Here is a 16081-nt window from a genome sequence, read left to right on the forward strand (position 1 = left end):
CAGGTAGTGGCTGCCAGGAACACTGTGCCAAGAGGGTTCTAAGGCTGAGTGGAACAGTGCTGTGATTGATTACTGATGCCTGAGACAGGCACAGGGGGAAACACAGCATTCTGTGTGCCATACACTCACTCGCTCCCTGACACATTCTTTGGAAAACAAGAACCATATGATCATTAGGGCACCTCAATTGCACCCAGCAACACCAAGACTTCATGATTCTCCTTTCACGTGAATTGCAAAACCCTCTTGGCTGCCCTGTGCCGGTTCCATCCTTCTGGTTTCCTGAGACTGAATCTACCCAGAGCTGCAGCTGTCTTCCTGGGCTGCGCCTTGCCCTCCACCGAGCCCGCCCATCCTGAAGTTGAGCAAACTCAGCTGCAGTGTCACTAAGAGACCCCTGCTGCTTCTGGAGGGGCGGGGCTGTCAGGAACAACTGGCAGGCTGGCAAGCTTCATGCATTTTTCTGCAAGGGTTCGCTGGCCCCCATGCCCTCCTCCCACAATGCCTGGCTGGGGGTCATGCTGCAGGCCGGTCAGTCAGGTCCCCAATTCTGCCTGTACAGAGAGTCCTCTGGGGATTGTGGAAAATTCTGAAGCTTGGGCCCCACCAGAGAGACTCTGATTTAATTTGTCTGGGATGGTATCTGGGTCTTGGTGTTTTATAAAGTTCCCTAAGAGTCTTGTGTGCAGCCAAGGCTGAAAAGCACTAGTCAACAGGTCGGGAGGCCAGTTTCTTAAAAAACCCTACCCTTCACGTGGACGAAGCTGGCCGCCTGCACACGGCCCACTCTGTTCTCGGCCCAGCAGATGTAGGTCCCGCTGTCCTCTCTGGTCACCGCCACCCGCTGCAGTGTGCTGCCCCCATCCTGTTCTGACACCCCCTCTGTGGGAGAGGAAGAGATGCCCCAGGGGACTCTGAGCCTGGTGACAGGGACTTCCTGCCCTAAATGTTTAACACAGCCCTGGGTACCCAGTAGGTGCTTAATAAAGACACAGAAAACAGGTGTCCCTTCCCCTGAGGTGGAAGCCTAACCAAGTCAGACCCTTTTATGGGAAGCCCAGGTCCTAACAGGGGATGTGGTTAAAGAACCTGCCTTTTGTTGTTTTCAGGTACATGCTGTGAATTTGCTAAGTGGTCAAAGGCAGGTCTTTGGGGACCTATTAACATATGTCATTTACAGTAGACACTGCCACAATCTATATACAGATTGATTCTACTAACAGGCTTTAAAACAGGTTCCCTTCGTTGTGAGTCAGATGTTGCGCCTACAACGGGAAAGAGGACAAGTGCCACCACTGATGGGGAATTTACTGTCGGGGAGGCCCAGTGCCAGGCCGGATCACTCTCCCAAGGGCCCTCCCTGGGAAGCGGTGGGGCCGAGCAAAGCCTTCTGCATGTGTTCCACAGCCCCTGGGCTCCCATTTAGGAGGGGCTGATTTAGGAATTCCTGTTGTCATATTCTAGTAAGAAAAATATCATTTCACAGTGGAGGGGTCTCAGTGATTCATCAATTCAGTAGACATTATAGAGCACCTACTATTACCCTGCAGGCGCTGTGCCTTCCTAAGTGTAACCTGGGTCCCAGAGGGAAGAAAAAGCCCCCTGGGAAAGGGGTTTGCTGAGGGTCCCACAGAGGGGAGCAGCAGGACTGGGCTAGAACACAGGCTTCCCTCTCCCAGCCCTGAGGTTGAAGGTGGCTTCTTGCCTGCCCTGATGTGTGTCTGCCACCCCTGCCCCATTAGCCCAGTTTGTAGACCTGGAACCCACAGGGCTCAGAGATACCCTCTTTCCCCCTACCAGGTCAGGTCTCCCCATGCCCACCCCTCCTTGGGCTCCCAGGATCTGGGGTCCCCATCCCACCAGCCCCCACCAGCCCCAGACCCGTGACCCGCCGGTCGTTGACGGTCCAGCTAATGCGGGGGGTAGGGCTGCCCCGGGCAGCACAGCGAAGCCACAGCCTCTCCCCCAGGCGCAGGCTGCGGTCCCCAGGCAGGATGGTGAACATGGGCAGCACCAGGATGGTGAGATGCACATGGCGATGGGCACGGCCTGCAGCATTCTTGGCAGTGCAGGTGTAGGTGCCGGCATCCTGGCTCTGTGGGCAGAGGGAGGGGTCAGCCTGAGAACTGGGCCCTGGCATGGGCCAAAATGCTCCCCTGGGGACCTCCCAGGGTTTCCCATGGGGAATTCAGCCCAGAGAGGTCAAGTGATTTGCCCAAGGTCACACAGCTAGCAAAGGACTCCTCTTCACTGTTGTACCTCCCTTCAGCTTTCATGTGGCTCTGTGCCTTCATAATCCAAGCCCCAGCAGTGTGAGCATGACAGTTACCATTTACTGAGCACCTACTGTGTGCACAGGCCTGTGCTCAGCACTTGACCCGCATCAGCGTGTTCCTTTGCTTGCATCATCCCTGAGGTGGGTCCTACTTTGGGTGCCTCTTTGTAGAGGGCCCAGTCAAGGCTCAGGGAGGAGAGGGTACACGGTGACTTTGAACAGAGCTGCTGCACTCACCACCATGCCGTCGGGCTCCCTGAACCACCTCTAGGTGTGCCTTTCCCCGGAGCAGCCACCCATCCATCTGGAGAGCTGCTCATTTTGCAATTACAGAATCCGAAGAGTGCTGATGAGGGAAGGGAGCTGGGGCTCCCACCCCCACTTCTGGCTCAGCTCCGTCCCTGGACCCTGGAGGACGCCCAACATCATCACTGCTATAAACATGGTTTGAGAACAACCAGGTGTAGTTTGAGGAACCCCTGGACCTGGGCTTCCTTCCTCCCCCAGGAGCCTACCAGGGAGGCCCAGGTTCAAATCTTGGTTCTGCCTCTTGGCGATGGCATGTCTTGGGAAAAGTAGGTACACTTGAGCCTTGGTTTCCCCATCTGTACATGTGGGTAATAACAGCTATTTCACAAGGTCCCTGGGATTAAAAGACTGCACAGAGCTCCACACAGAGCATGACAAACAGTGGCATTCAGCAGGTGTTCGCTGCTTCTGCTGTTACTACTGTTCCTTACTTGCACCTAGGGCCAGCGACCTCACCTCCAAGTTCTTCACCAGCAGCTCCCCAGAGGCCTGGATGGTGAACTTCCCCTCAGCTCCAGACACAGCCTGCCCGTCTTTCTCCCAGGTGATGTCAGGCTTGGGGCTGCCCCTGGCCGTGCAGGGTAAGAGGGCGTGGGAGCCTTCGGTGGTGGACAGGTCAGGGGAGCCGGTCTCGATCACAGGTGGGACTAGGGGAGGGGGAAGGTCCACTCGGGGCTGGACTCCAGGCCCTTGGCACAAGCCGCAGCCCCTTCCTCCATCTCCCTCTGCTGCCCCCTGGTCAAAGGTCATCTGTTACCTGTGGCCTGGACAATTCTGGGACTTGCTTGAGTCACAGTGAAGCTGTGACAGGGTGACCCCACTGTGCACATACATATGCATACATAACATACACAGACATGCCATGATGAGAAGCTTCAGGAGAGACGCCTCCCTAGTCAGGCCACTTGGCCACAGGCCCCTTGGGTCGCCTCCAGGACCAAAAGCAGAACAGCTGTGGCAAAGCCCATGCAGTTTCCTCTCTGGGAGGGGCTAGGCTGGGAGTGAAGTGAAGGCCGCTGGTGCCTGGGCTGGGCATACGGAGACACTGGTGACCACAGCAGGGGAAAGGAGCCCGTTGGACAAGGAGGCTCAGGGAGAAGGTGTGGAACCAGGGGCCACTCTGAGTGCACAGCCTAAGTCCAGGGGTGGTGGCGGAGTCCAGCCCCGGCCACACACGGCCAGCCTGCAGGGACAACCACTCGAGACACTTCACCAAAGCAGAGCACTCGGATCAAAGCATGGACTGGTCCATATTGAATATGCCCAGAATATTTTGCAAATATGGGGCCAGCAATGTCTCCTTTATCTTCAGAGATGATGATTGGTCAAACTAAGGAAACAGCCCAATTTTAATTGTGTGTTTTGTGTTACAAAAGGGACAGATATATCTATTGTTACTGGACAACCAAAATTAATGAGGAATGGCCAGACTTGTGTCCCAGGAGGGCCCAGAGAGAAGGCACTGGGGATGGGAGCTTACTATAAGCAGCCAGACCCTGGGGCAAGATAAGACATTTTCAATTCCTTCTAGACCCACAAGCAGTGCTGAGGCCCTGGGGTGCTGTGTCACGCCCTGCTCAACCTCAGAGCCAGGCAGCCCTAATCCCTCTCCAGTGAAGAGAGAAGCTCTCAGGGGCCTCAAAACCCCTCGGTCGCCAGGGACCACCCCAGTCTCTCCCACAGGCCCACCTTGCACCACCAGCCGCGTTTTCCCCATGGCGCTGCCCGCACTGTTCTGTGCAATGCAAAGATAGTTCCCGGCATCCTTTTCACCGGCATGGATAATCCGCAGCTGTCCACTGGGTAGGACCTGGGTTCTCGCCCCTGGGTGTGGTGGGAAACAATCAGGGACTGGTGGCTGGGGCAAGGAGACCCCAAGGAGGGCAGGCTGGGGCAGTTCTGTCTGACCAGGCAGCAGAAGTGACCGCTATGGTCAAAAGGTGAGTGAGCTGGGCTGCCCCTCTCTGACCTCCCAGCCAGCAACATTGCTCAGAAAGGATCTTAGGCTCTGGGGGGTGAAAGGAGAAGGGAAGGGGGTAGGAGGGTGAGACCAGGGGGTGGAGTGGGAGGGGGGTGGTATGACATGCATCTGGGCAGGGCAGGGGCTTTCTGGGAGCTTCTAGACAGGTCTGCAGAGCCTCAGAGCAGGAAGATCCCTAGGCCCATCCTGTTCTTTTCCCTTTCCATACTGGCTGCCGTGGAGACTCACCTGCAGGGATGCTCAGCCCCTCCTTCTGCCAGGTGATGGTTGGCCGGGGGATACCTGAGGCCTCACAAGGTAGCACCACCTCTTCATAGGCCAGCACCTGAACCGTGCTGGGCAGTGGCTTCATCACGGGAGAGGCTGCAAAAGAACAGGGGTGCAGAGGGCCTGCAGATGCCTTTAACCAGATGAGCTCTGCGCACTGGAGACAGATGCCTTTAAAGGGAACAGGGCTTCTGGAGACCTCGGCAAGGGGGATGCAGGTGGGTTGATTATTTTCTCCCAAGGAATCCCACTGGGGAATCTAACCAGAGGCAGGCCCAGGCATCTGGGGCCCAAGACCCTCACCTGCATATCTAGCTCCCTGGACCCCAGCCCCTCCTGCCTCTAGCTCTCATCCCCTCCCCTCCCCACCAGGGGCCACAGGCTGTCCGGCTCAGGGACCCTTACCTTGCACGGTGAGGATCACGTGCTTGTGGGCCACACCAGCAGAGTTGCGGGCTGTGCAGGTGTAGCGGCCAGTGTGGATGGGGAGGGCCTGCCCGATCTCCAGGGCGCCTGTGGGTGGGAATGGGGCAGGGACAGAGGTGAGGAGACAGGGAGCACATGTCCTCAGTGGCGGTGCTGGCCAGGCTCTTATATACCCCCTACCCTGGTATCTCTGCCCCAGGCCACTCAACCTGCCTCCCCTGCCCATTTGTAAACAACACAGGGAATCAGAGGCTCGGGTTCTAGGCCTGCCTCTCCTTCCTGCCTGGAATATAACTGTAAGCAAGTTCCATTCACATACTGAGCCTCAGTTTCCCCATATGTAGTAGGAAGAATCAGACAAGATGGTCTCTAGACCTTTCTGGCTGTGATGTTCCAGGATCTACCACTGCCCTGCCTGGAATCCCTGGCCCACTCACATTTCCACAAGCTCCCATGCTGTTACCTCACCATGCTCTGCTCAAAACTCACCTCCTCCAGGAAGCCTCCCATGATCACTGCCACCTCTCGCCCTCCCTTAGCCTTGCATACCCAACGAATACCATTTTAACCTTCCCGGATCACAGGATGCACCTCAGCAGTCGAGGAAGTGGTTTCTAAACTGAGCTCCAGGGACCCCTGTGGGCCTGCTGGGGTAGGCTAGGGGAGTGATGACTTTTGTAACTGGAACCACGGCTTGTTGTACACACTGGGCTTCACCGTGACTGCTTGTTGGAAGGAAGGATTCTACTGCTTCAGAAAAGTTTGAAAACTGCAGATCTAGCCAGTGGTTCCCAGACTTTAGGGATCACTAACTAACCAATAAATACATAAAGTTGCCAACTTTTTCTTTTGACCAGCAAGGACATTAAAAAAATTACCATCTACTTTCACCCTAATTTCATAAAAGAAAGGAACTTACCACACCAAAAGATTACAGAGAACATAATTTTGGAATAGGGAACAGTCCTTCCAACCGGATAAAACTAGTTTTAAGAAAAATATCTCTGTAGTTATAATTTTACTCCTTTTGATATGAAACTGCACCAATTTGTCAAGTAGCATCAGGGAACCACTAATGGATCTCAAAACTCTAGTGCATGGAGGGAGTACTGAGGCCCAGAGAGGGCAAGGTTTCCTCAGGTCACACAGCGAGTGAATGGCAGAGCCACGCCAGAACTTTCTGTCTTGCCCTAGGACATGACCCCAAGCTCTCTGCCTGGTTTTCCTGGTCTCCCCTACGGCATCTCTCTGGAGCTCACTTACCTAAAGGTGAGACCCGGTAGCCACTCCCCCGCATCCCCAGCTGGGTGCCCGCCTTGCTCCAGGACACAACTGGCACCGGTTCGCCCATGCTGTGGCACGTGAGGAGTGCGGGCGCCATCTTGGTCACCGTGAAGTCTGTCTGGTCGTCGGCAATGGTGGGAGGCGCTGAAAGGCAAGGCAAGGCTGGAGGCCCTGCTGAGGTGGCCCCGGGCACATGCAGTCACGAGGGCAAAGACACCAGGTGGATCTTTAGTAATGAAGGGCCAGGGAGGGAGGTGCTATGCAAAGGTGAGTCACATCTGCTCACTCAGCAAATATTTTTGCTGTCTGTGAGGGATAGTCACGAAGAGCTTTCCGTGGAGACATGAGCTAGGTAAACTTTTCATAGAGTGTGTGTCACAAGAGAAGGGTTCTTTGTGGGAGCAATCCAGCTTGGAGTAGGGGAGGTCAAAGAAGGCCTCCAGGGGCAAGTGGCATTTACCCTGAGATCTAAAGGAAGAGCAGGTACTGGCCGGGTGCAGGGTGAAGGGAAGAGTGTTCCTGGCAGAGGGAACAGCATGTGTGAAGGCCTCAGGGTGAGCTGCATGACTGGATCCCAGAGGGTATGAGCTGAAGCCGTGGGTCAGGTGGCCAGACCACATAGGACCTTACGGGTCAAGGCGAAACTTCGCATTTGAACCTGAGGTCAATGGGTAGTCGGAGGGAGGGATTTTAACTGGGGTAGTGACAAGGTCAGATTTGGGTTTAGAGAGCTCTGGATTGGGGAGGAGCTTCTCTTGCAAGGGCTGGAGCTGGGATTATGTCAGTGTGGGTGAGGTGGGATCAGAGAGGGCCTCTTGGAGGAGGCGGTTTGTGAAATTCAGGAAGGCTAAGGAAAGCAGTGCAAGACCCTGTGAGCAGAGAGAGCACACGAGAGGGACTGCGTGGTCCCCAGCTCCCACACTCACCATAAACAGTCACCCAGTAGAGTCTGCGGGCCTCGCCCACCTCATTGCTCACCACACACTCGAACTGGGCTGAATCCTGAGGGCTGGGGTCTGCAAGGAGCAGGGCATTGGACGGCAGGAGCCTGGGACAGACAGACAGACAGACAGGAGGCTGTTAAGTAACTGGCTGGGCTGACTTGAGATGAGTCAGCCATGGCCTCTCTGCCCAGGCAATCTGGATGTGGGGGTCTCCCAACCATACCTCCACCCCCTATCCCTGCTTCTGACCCCTGGCCCTGAATCTATAAGTTTCCTCTAGAAGTTTCTATTCCCAAAGGTCAATAGTGGCTCACTCTGGCTGCTGAGTTTGTAGGTGATTTTTATTTTCATTCCTGTGTTTCTCTAAACTTTGAATGTTCTCTAAATAACCACCTAGGATAACTTCTATAATAATAACTTCATTCAAATCCCTAATCACAACAGCTCATGTTTACTGAGCACCTCCTGAAGGTGTAAAGCTCCTCGAGACCCAGCTCCTAACACAAGAAATAGTTGGTAAATCAATTCCTGTATCGCACCAGTGTGCCAGTTTGAATGTATTATGTCCCCCAAATGCCATTATCTTTGATGTAGTCTTGTGTGGACAGAACTATCAGTGTTAATTAGATTGCAATTCTTTGAGTGTTTCCATGGAGATGTGCCCCACCCAACTAGTGGGTGGTGACTCTGAATGGATAATTTCCATGGAGGTGTTACCCCAGCCATTCAGGGCAGGTCTAAATATGGCTGACAAACAGAAGGAACTCAGTGCAGCTGAGAGTGACATTTTGAAGAGGAGCTACAGCCAAGAGGGACACTTTAAAGAAAGCACAGAAGCTGAGAGAGTAGCTACAGATGAGAGACAGTTTGAAGACGGCCATTGAAAGCAGACTTTGCTCCGGAGAAGCTAAGAGAGGACAAATATACCAAGTGCAACTAAGAGTGACATTTTTGAGGAGCCGCAGCCTAGAGAGGAATGGCCTGGGGGAATGCCATTTTGAAACCAGAACTTGGAGCAGACGCCAGCCATGTGCCTTCCCAGCTAACAGAGATTTTTCCAGACGCCAACGGCCATCTTCCAGTGAAGGTACCCAGTTGTTGATGTGTTACCTTGGACATTTTATGGCCTTAAGACTATAACTGTGTAACCAAATAAACCCCCTTTTATAAAAGCCAATCCATTTCTGGTGTTTTGCATTCTGGCAGCATTAGCAAACTAGAACAACCAGTGATCATTTTCTGATAATCTGCATTTGAGAAATGGGGAGACTGAGGCTCCAGGAGAAGTTACCTGTCCAGGCTCACCCAGCACTGACTCAGGCCTCAAAGCTCTGTCTTTTAAACAAATAATGACTTTAATTGTTGTGAAGGTCACACACTGTTATGTCCCAAATGCCCCCACCCCAGTGCCTGTTAGCCCCATCTGCCTTAGTGTAAAGGCCCTCCTGGTCCCAAGGTTGGGGACATAAGTTCTGGTCCTGGCTTTGGCGAGACCTTGAGCGTGTCTCTGCCCCCATTTCTGACTGACCCAGCTCCTTTTTGGTGAGATGGGTGCAGCCTTGCCCACCCCGTGCATCTCCTGGAGCTATTAGAAGGACCAGCTGATTACCGGTAGGTTCCTTGCTGCAGGTGGAAGTCCAGCTTCTGTCCGTCCTTCCACCAGACCACGAAGGGCTTGGGGAAGCCGCTGGCCTCACAAGGCAGCAAGGCCCGGGTGTGGGCGGTGAGGGTCAGGTTGGAAGGGCTGGGGGCGATGGCTGGAGGCTCTGGGGAGAGGGCAGTCATCAGGAGATGGGGCACAATAGGGGGGTGAGCCAGGGGGCTCTGGGGCTGTGCCCAGAGGCAGGTGGCACTGCCACCACCTTCAATCCATCCTCAAAGAAGCCAGAGGAGAGGGGGCAGGAGAAATTTCCCGAGGAAAAGCTTCTGACAGGCTCCCAAACCTTCTCGTCTCTGAGGCTGACATGCCCCAAACCACCTCTCCTTGACTGAGGCCTCTGGGGCTCGACTGGCATCAACCCCAAGGCCAGGGCCCATCAGAGCAGCCTCAAAGAGGGTGTCCATCAGAGTGGGAAGAGAAGAGGAGAACCTCTGATTATGGTGATTTTTAATCTTATACTTTCAATGTTTCCTATTTTGTATATGCTTTCCCACACACTTAATATAATAGTATAGTTGTGAGGGTATGTAATTTATGCATAAAAATAGACATGCATACTTTGAGTTTGCATACTCAAAACTTTTTACTAATGGACTTAAGATAAAAAATATTTGGAGACCACTGCTCTTGGCCCCTGACTGCTGGGGTGACACAGAAACCAGGCAGGACCCAGCCCCAAATGGGGGCCAGATGCCAAGGGCAGGGAACAGACCTTCTCCTCGACTACCTACCAAGGACCCGGAGCTCGCGGCCTTGTCGATCGGAGCCAGCGGAGCTGGACACCAAGCAGAGGTAGTGGCCGGTGTCCTGGGCGAGGACAGACTGGATCCGCAGGGAACCCTCAGGCAGAACTGTCAACCTGGGATGGAAGGAGGGATTGCATGGAGCCCGGCAGGCCCAGCGGGGCCCTGCTAGGGGACCGACCCCTGGTGGTGTTTCCAGCAAGACTCTCCCCTGTCCATGGCTTTCCAGCAACAGGGCTGTATCCAAGAGGCCAAGGTCAGGGGGTCACAGCCAGGGGGCAGCTCCCCACACCCCAAACCAGCCTCAGATAGAACAAGAGAGGGGCTACTTAGGGCTTTCCATGCCCACGCCTAGGCCCAGCCTCTCCAGAGAGCGAGCAGGGAGAGGCATTTCCACTCTTTTGGAGAATGGCTCCTGGGTGTGAGAACGTCCCCTTCCCAAGGGCCAGGCCCCCAGCCATGCCTGTTCTGCATAACCCCGCCCTTAGCCATAGTTGATTGGTCTAGGGAGAAACACATCACTCAGCCTGGGCCAATGGAATTTGAAATTGGGACTCATTCATTCTGAGCTCTCAGCTTGGCAGGTGGCATGAACCAAGGAACTGTAAACAGAGGGGCCTTAGGGTGGCCATCTCTGCCATATGCACAGAGAGCAAACTGTTCTGGGAGAGAGGCATGAGGCATGAGGCTGTGCACGCACAGAAACAGAGATAAGCAGAGAGTGCCTTGGTTCTTTAACAGGTGGCCTGCCTGGCCTTGAGCTCTGAGAGACACCCCACGTCTGCCCCAGCCTGCCCAAGTGGGTTTCCATTTACCACCTGCACAGTGGTAGCTGAGACCCTCCCCCATCCCTTCCCCCTTCCAGCTCCCACCTGGGGCTCCCAGGATCCAGGGGGACCCCATCCTTCTGCCAGCTCACGCGGGGCTGGGGGACACCGTTGGCCTGGCAGGGCAGCAGGACCGTGTTGTTCACTGAGGCGTTCACTGTGGGTGGCCCTGGCTGGATGGTGGGCGATGCTGGAGGAGGAGCACAGAGGGAGCGGGTGCTGGGAGCCTGTGGCTCTCAGGGGGCAGGGCGGGCAGGCGGGACACTCACTGTGGATCTCCACATGGAAGGCCACGCTGGTGCTGCCTGCTGCATTGCGGGCTGTGCAGCTATAGTTGCCGCCATCAGCTGTGCTCAGGGCCTGCAGCTGGAGGAACCTGCCCCGCTCAGGGAACTGTGTGTGGGCGTCTGCCTGCAGAACCCCACAGGGGCAGAGAGACCTTTGTCAGCACTGGGTCAGGCCCCAGGCTGCCCCTCCACATTGATGGGCAAAGGGGGCCAAAGAACAGGTGAGGCCAACTGGTGGCCTCCACTCCACTCTGGGCTGTCCTGTAGCCCCGGACTAGGGGCCCAGCTGAGGACTCTCTGAAGAACTGGGCTGCACTGGGAGGGAGGGAGCACCCTGTCCCTGGCGCTCTGTCCATCTGAGATGTTGCAGAGTGGACTCATGGCCCAATCAGGGGCTGGAGCCCCTGCCACAGGTCCCTACAATCCTTGGGTCCACAGAGGCAAATAACCCCAATGGAGGGACACGAACAGAGAACTTCAGTAACTGGCCCAAAGTCACACAGCCACTAAGTGTAGCTGGGAGGTGCAAAGGGAAGTAGCCCTGGGTGCAAATCCCAGCCTTGCCTTACTGTCCTCATCCATAAAATGGGATGACAACAATGACATAAATTGGGATGAGAGAATGCAGGTCAGAGAGCAGGTGTGCAAAGTGGGCCCTCAGCACATGGGATCCAGGCGTTCAGGGTTTAGGGCTGAGAGGGACAGAAGGCAGGGCCCTGGGTCTTCAGCCTGGTACCCACCTGCAGCAGGATTCCATCTCGGTGCCACTCGATCTCAGGCATTGGCTCTGCCTCCACTGGGCACTCCAGGACCAGCTGCCCAGGGGCCAGGCCAACCACCAAGCGGGGACCTTGGGGCCCAACAATATTTGGAGGGGCTGGGAGGGGACAGAGACAACATGAGAGATGGACCTGCTCCTGCAGGCCCCATTCCCTTCCACCTCTGCCCCTACCCCAGCACCCCCTACCTTGAACCCTGACCCGGAAGCTCTTCTCAACTTCGCCAGCAGGGTTCTTGGCCAGACAAGTGTACAGCCCAGTGTCGCCCACCTGGGGACGGAGCAGAGTGAGTGCCTGCCTCTGGTCCCAGCCTGCCCACCTCCAGATCTCATTTCCTTTCTGCACACATCTGCTGACGCCATCATCCTGCCTTCCCAACAAATCCACTCCCTTCTCTGGAATGTTTCTTGCATGTCAGCCTTGCTTCAGGAGCTAGTGCAAGGACTGTCTGTTCCAAGAAGTCCCCCTGACTGCACCAGCCTTCTTCTGCCCTGAGAACTCCCTGGATGATGGTTTCTGCACTGGCCTTGGCTGTGACCTGGCTGGGAGACACCAAGAGCATGGCCTGTGGGGCACCTCCACACCTTCACACCCTGCAGAGGACTTGGCACAAAGGAGGAGCTTGGCCAAAGCTTGCCAACTGTCTCTTGGGTCTGGGGAAGCTGTGATCCCTCCTCTCCCCTCCCCCTAGCCTCATTCCACAGAGGGCGGGGACCAGCACCTGTACCCCCTGGACCCGGAGCACCCGCCCAGCCCTGCTGCTGTTCTCCGGCCTGCTCAGGGCCTGTCCGTCCTTCTGCCAGGTGATGTTGGGTGGGGGTGTGCCCCGGGCATCACAGAGGAGCTCCAGGGGGGTGCCTGGGGTCAGCAACAGCTCTGCAGGCTGGCCTGAGCCCTCAATGGAGGGGGGATCTGCAAGACAACCCACCCTGGGTCAGTCATGGGTGCTGGGCTCACCTCCCCCTCCCCACCCCTGCCTCCCAACCCCCAGACAGAGCTTCAAACAGGCAGGTGAGGAGGTGAATGGGAAGGGCTGAAACATCAGAAACCATGGGCCCTTCTTCCTGGGGCAGCATGACACTCAAGGGACTGATAATTATTTGTGCTTTAAAACCAACGAGGACCAGTGTGGTGGGGAATGCACAATTTACACAAATTTTTCCAATATAACACAACACTGGCAAAATTTGTGCGTGAGACTGAAGGCTCTGCCCCCACATTTCTGTGGCTCAGGTTCTTGCTTCTGCCATCAAGGTTTGGTGGACAAGACCAAGGGGCACAAGCCCCAGGAGAATCAAACATCCTGGTCACCCATCCCCTATAGGCTGGAGCCAGACCCATTCCCTAAGTCCCATTCACAGGCAGCAGCTCCAAGCCTCCAGGGGCTCACCTCCCACACCGCCTTTTCCATCTCACCCGAGTCCCACTTTCTCCCCCCTGGCCCAGAAGAGCCAGCAGCGAGGGCGCTTGACCCACCCATCACCATCAGCTGGAAATGCCTCCTTGCTTCCCCTGCCTCGCTCACAGCCTCGCATGAGTAGGTCCCTGAGTCGCCAGTCCCCACTCTCTCCAGCTGCAGGCCGGGCCCCTGCTCGTGACTCTGGGGCAACAAGGGCTCCCCATCCTTTGTCCACGACACGAGGGGCAGAGGGCTGCCCCGGGCCTCGCAGGGGAGCACCACTGGGGAGCCACGGACCACGGCCACGTCATTCTGGAACTCAACCGGCTCCAGGACAGGGGGTACTGTGGAGGGCAAAGGGGTGGGCAGGTGTCATTTTATTCCATGGCGGGTGGCCCTCACCTCCGGACCTTTGTACAGGCTGTTCCTATGGACCAGAATGCCCTTCTCTTGGACAATTCCTTCTTATCTTCAGTGCTCAGTTTAGACCTCACCTCCTCCAGGAAGCCTTCCCTGAACACCCACCTGGAAATGTAGTTGTCTTTACAGAGCTCTTCCCCTCACTGACCTCCTGGTGGCAGGGCTGCCTCCTCTCACTGCTGTATCCCGGTGCCTGGCGAGTCCTGGCACACCATAGTGTCCAGATGAGCCACCAAGGGCATCAAAGACCGAGTCATTGTGTTTGCCCTGCCTTGACCTCCCCCCCAGGGCTGATACTTGGCTTTGCCTAGGTAGGAAGGAGGGCAACAGTCTTGATCCTCACCTGCCAAGGCCAAAGGACCCGCCTTCCCACACCCCCCTGCTCCATACCGTGCACCTGTAAGGTGAAGTTCCTGTCAGCCACTCCAGCAGGACTCGCAGCCACGCAGGTGAAAATGCCCGAATCTGCCAACTGCACCTGGGAAATCCTGATGCCATGAGGGAGTGAGAGAGAGAGGCAGGCTCAGTAGAAACGCTCCAGAACAAGTCCAGCCTCTGCTTCAGCCCAGGGCTCTCAGGATAAAGCCCCAAAGTGCCCCCACCTTCCCCTGGGCCTGGCTTGCAGCCATCGCTGACCCATCTTGCTCCACAGCCAGACTTCCTGCTTTGCAAGTTCTGGAAGCTCCACTGGCCCCCTAGGAGGACAGCCTGCCTACCCATCCTTCCTCAGACAATGCCTCTTTGCCTTCTTGACTCCACAGCATCATCTCTACTCTCTGTCTCTACTTTCTGTCGTCTTGTTTTCTATTGAACACCCTCCACACAGGCTTTCACTCCAACCACTCCTCCTAACATGCTCTTGTTTCAAGGCCCCCGTGAACCGCTGCGTTGCCGTGGCCAGTGGCCAGCTCCCGGGCATCGCTCAGCCCTAGGGGTCTTTTCCTCCCTGAAATGTGGGCTGCTTGCAGCTCCCATGATGGCAACTCTCCCGAGCTCCTCAGCCTCCCTGGTCCCCTGCATGGGTCCTCCTCGCCCACAGCCCCATCCTGACACTGGCAGGCGGGGGCACCGTCCACACTAGCTCTGAGGGGACTGCAGCTGGTCCTGGCCTCCCCCTATTTGCTGACAGTCTCCAAATGTCTACCTCCCTGCTCTCCAGGGTGGAATAGCAAACTGCCTGCTTCTTCCTTGGATCTCTAAGAGCCTCAGATCAACACGCTCAAGCAGAACTCCAGGTCTTCTCCCCTCAACCTGCGCCCCCCACCCAGGGGTCCCATTTCAGAAAAACAGAACCCCAGCCTTCCAGTTACCCAGGATAAAAACCTTGCAGAATCCTTGGCTCTTCTCTTCCTCTCCTGGCAGCTCCACCTTCCCTGACCCAGGCCGCAGGGTGTCTCACCTGGAGTGTTGTGACAGTCCCCCAACAGCCCTCCCTGCTCTGCCATTGCCCCCACATTTGGTGCCCACACAGAAGCCAGAGCATCCTTTAAAAACACAAGCTAAAATGGATTACAGCTAATAGTAAAATTATAAAAATGTTCCTTCCCGAATTGTAACGAATGTACTATACCAATGCAAAGTGTTAATAATAGGGTGGTATACAGGAACTCTGTATTTCATGCATGATTTTTCTGTAAACCTACAACTTCTCTAATTTAAAAACAAAAAGCAAAACCTAAGCCAGAGCAGCGTGATACTCCTCTGCTGAAAATCCTCCTGCAGTTTTCCATAGTAAAATCCCAAAGTCTTTCCACAGGCTGTGAAGGACCTGTATCACCCGACCTCCCCTCTCCCAGCCCCTCACTCTGCTTGAACACACTAGGCTGGGCACACTTCCACCCCAGGGCCTCTGAACCTGCTGCTCTTCTGTCTGGACGCTCTCCCCCCACAGAATCCACCTGACCCTCTCTCTCACCTTCTGTAGATTTCTACCCAAATGTCCCCTTATCTGAGAGCCTATTCCTGGCCACCCTTAAACAGCACTCTCCACTGCCACCTTCCACCCCCCTTGCCCTACTTTAGTCTTCTTCAGAGCAATGCATCCCACCTGACATTTCATTTTTATGTCTATTTTCCACCCCTCTGTGGCCGCAGGGGGCAAGGACTTCGCCCTGCTCACTGTTCTAGTTCCAGTGCCTGGAACTATGCCTGGAACGGTCAGTGCTCCAGGTTGATCACATGAAGACTCTGCTCAGGCATCCTCTTCCAGGAAGCCTTTCCTGATTTCCTCCACCCCGGGCCAGGCTGAGCTGGGTGCAACCAGGCATCATTCCCTGGCTCTGTGCCTGCCTCCCCTGCTGGACCATGAGAGTGCCTGAGGGCAGAGGCCCTCAGTGGAGTTCCATTTGGGAGTGGGGTCCCCTCACTCTCCTCATCATACACCTCTATATGTTTCGGTTATTTTTATCCTAAAAACCATTCAGCTGTCTGCCTGAACAGTGTGTCTGGGGCCTGCTACCAGCTGGCCAGCTGGAATGGGA

At 55.6% G+C, this 16081-nt stretch overlaps 1 protein-coding gene across 1 annotated transcript in view; it reads right to left on the bottom strand.

Annotated features, from left to right (window-relative positions):
• The window catches only part of HMCN2 (hemicentin 2), a 145018-nt gene that overhangs the window by 17203 nt on the left and 111734 nt on the right, over positions 1-16081 (bottom strand). The window contains exons 67-83 of the mRNA XM_037797992.1: positions 13992-14089; positions 13259-13525; positions 12504-12694; positions 11971-12052; positions 11744-11880; positions 10986-11127; positions 10762-10906; positions 9878-10005; positions 9096-9252; positions 7469-7590; positions 6522-6686; positions 5238-5345; positions 4794-4928; positions 4274-4408; positions 3041-3231; positions 1882-2095; positions 748-882 (exon numbers count right to left, since the gene is read on the bottom strand). Of these exons, the coding sequence (XP_037653920.1) occupies positions 748-882; positions 1882-2095; positions 3041-3231; positions 4274-4408; positions 4794-4928; positions 5238-5345; positions 6522-6686; positions 7469-7590; positions 9096-9252; positions 9878-10005; positions 10762-10906; positions 10986-11127; positions 11744-11880; positions 11971-12052; positions 12504-12694; positions 13259-13525; positions 13992-14089 (2552 nt within the window). The remainder of the gene's footprint in view (positions 1-747; positions 883-1881; positions 2096-3040; positions 3232-4273; positions 4409-4793; positions 4929-5237; positions 5346-6521; positions 6687-7468; positions 7591-9095; positions 9253-9877; positions 10006-10761; positions 10907-10985; positions 11128-11743; positions 11881-11970; positions 12053-12503; positions 12695-13258; positions 13526-13991; positions 14090-16081) is intronic.

The sequence above is a fragment of the Choloepus didactylus genome, chromosome 10 (assembly GCF_015220235.1).
Source record: "Choloepus didactylus isolate mChoDid1 chromosome 10, mChoDid1.pri, whole genome shotgun sequence".
Taxonomy (NCBI): Eukaryota; Metazoa; Chordata; class Mammalia; order Pilosa; family Megalonychidae; genus Choloepus; species Choloepus didactylus.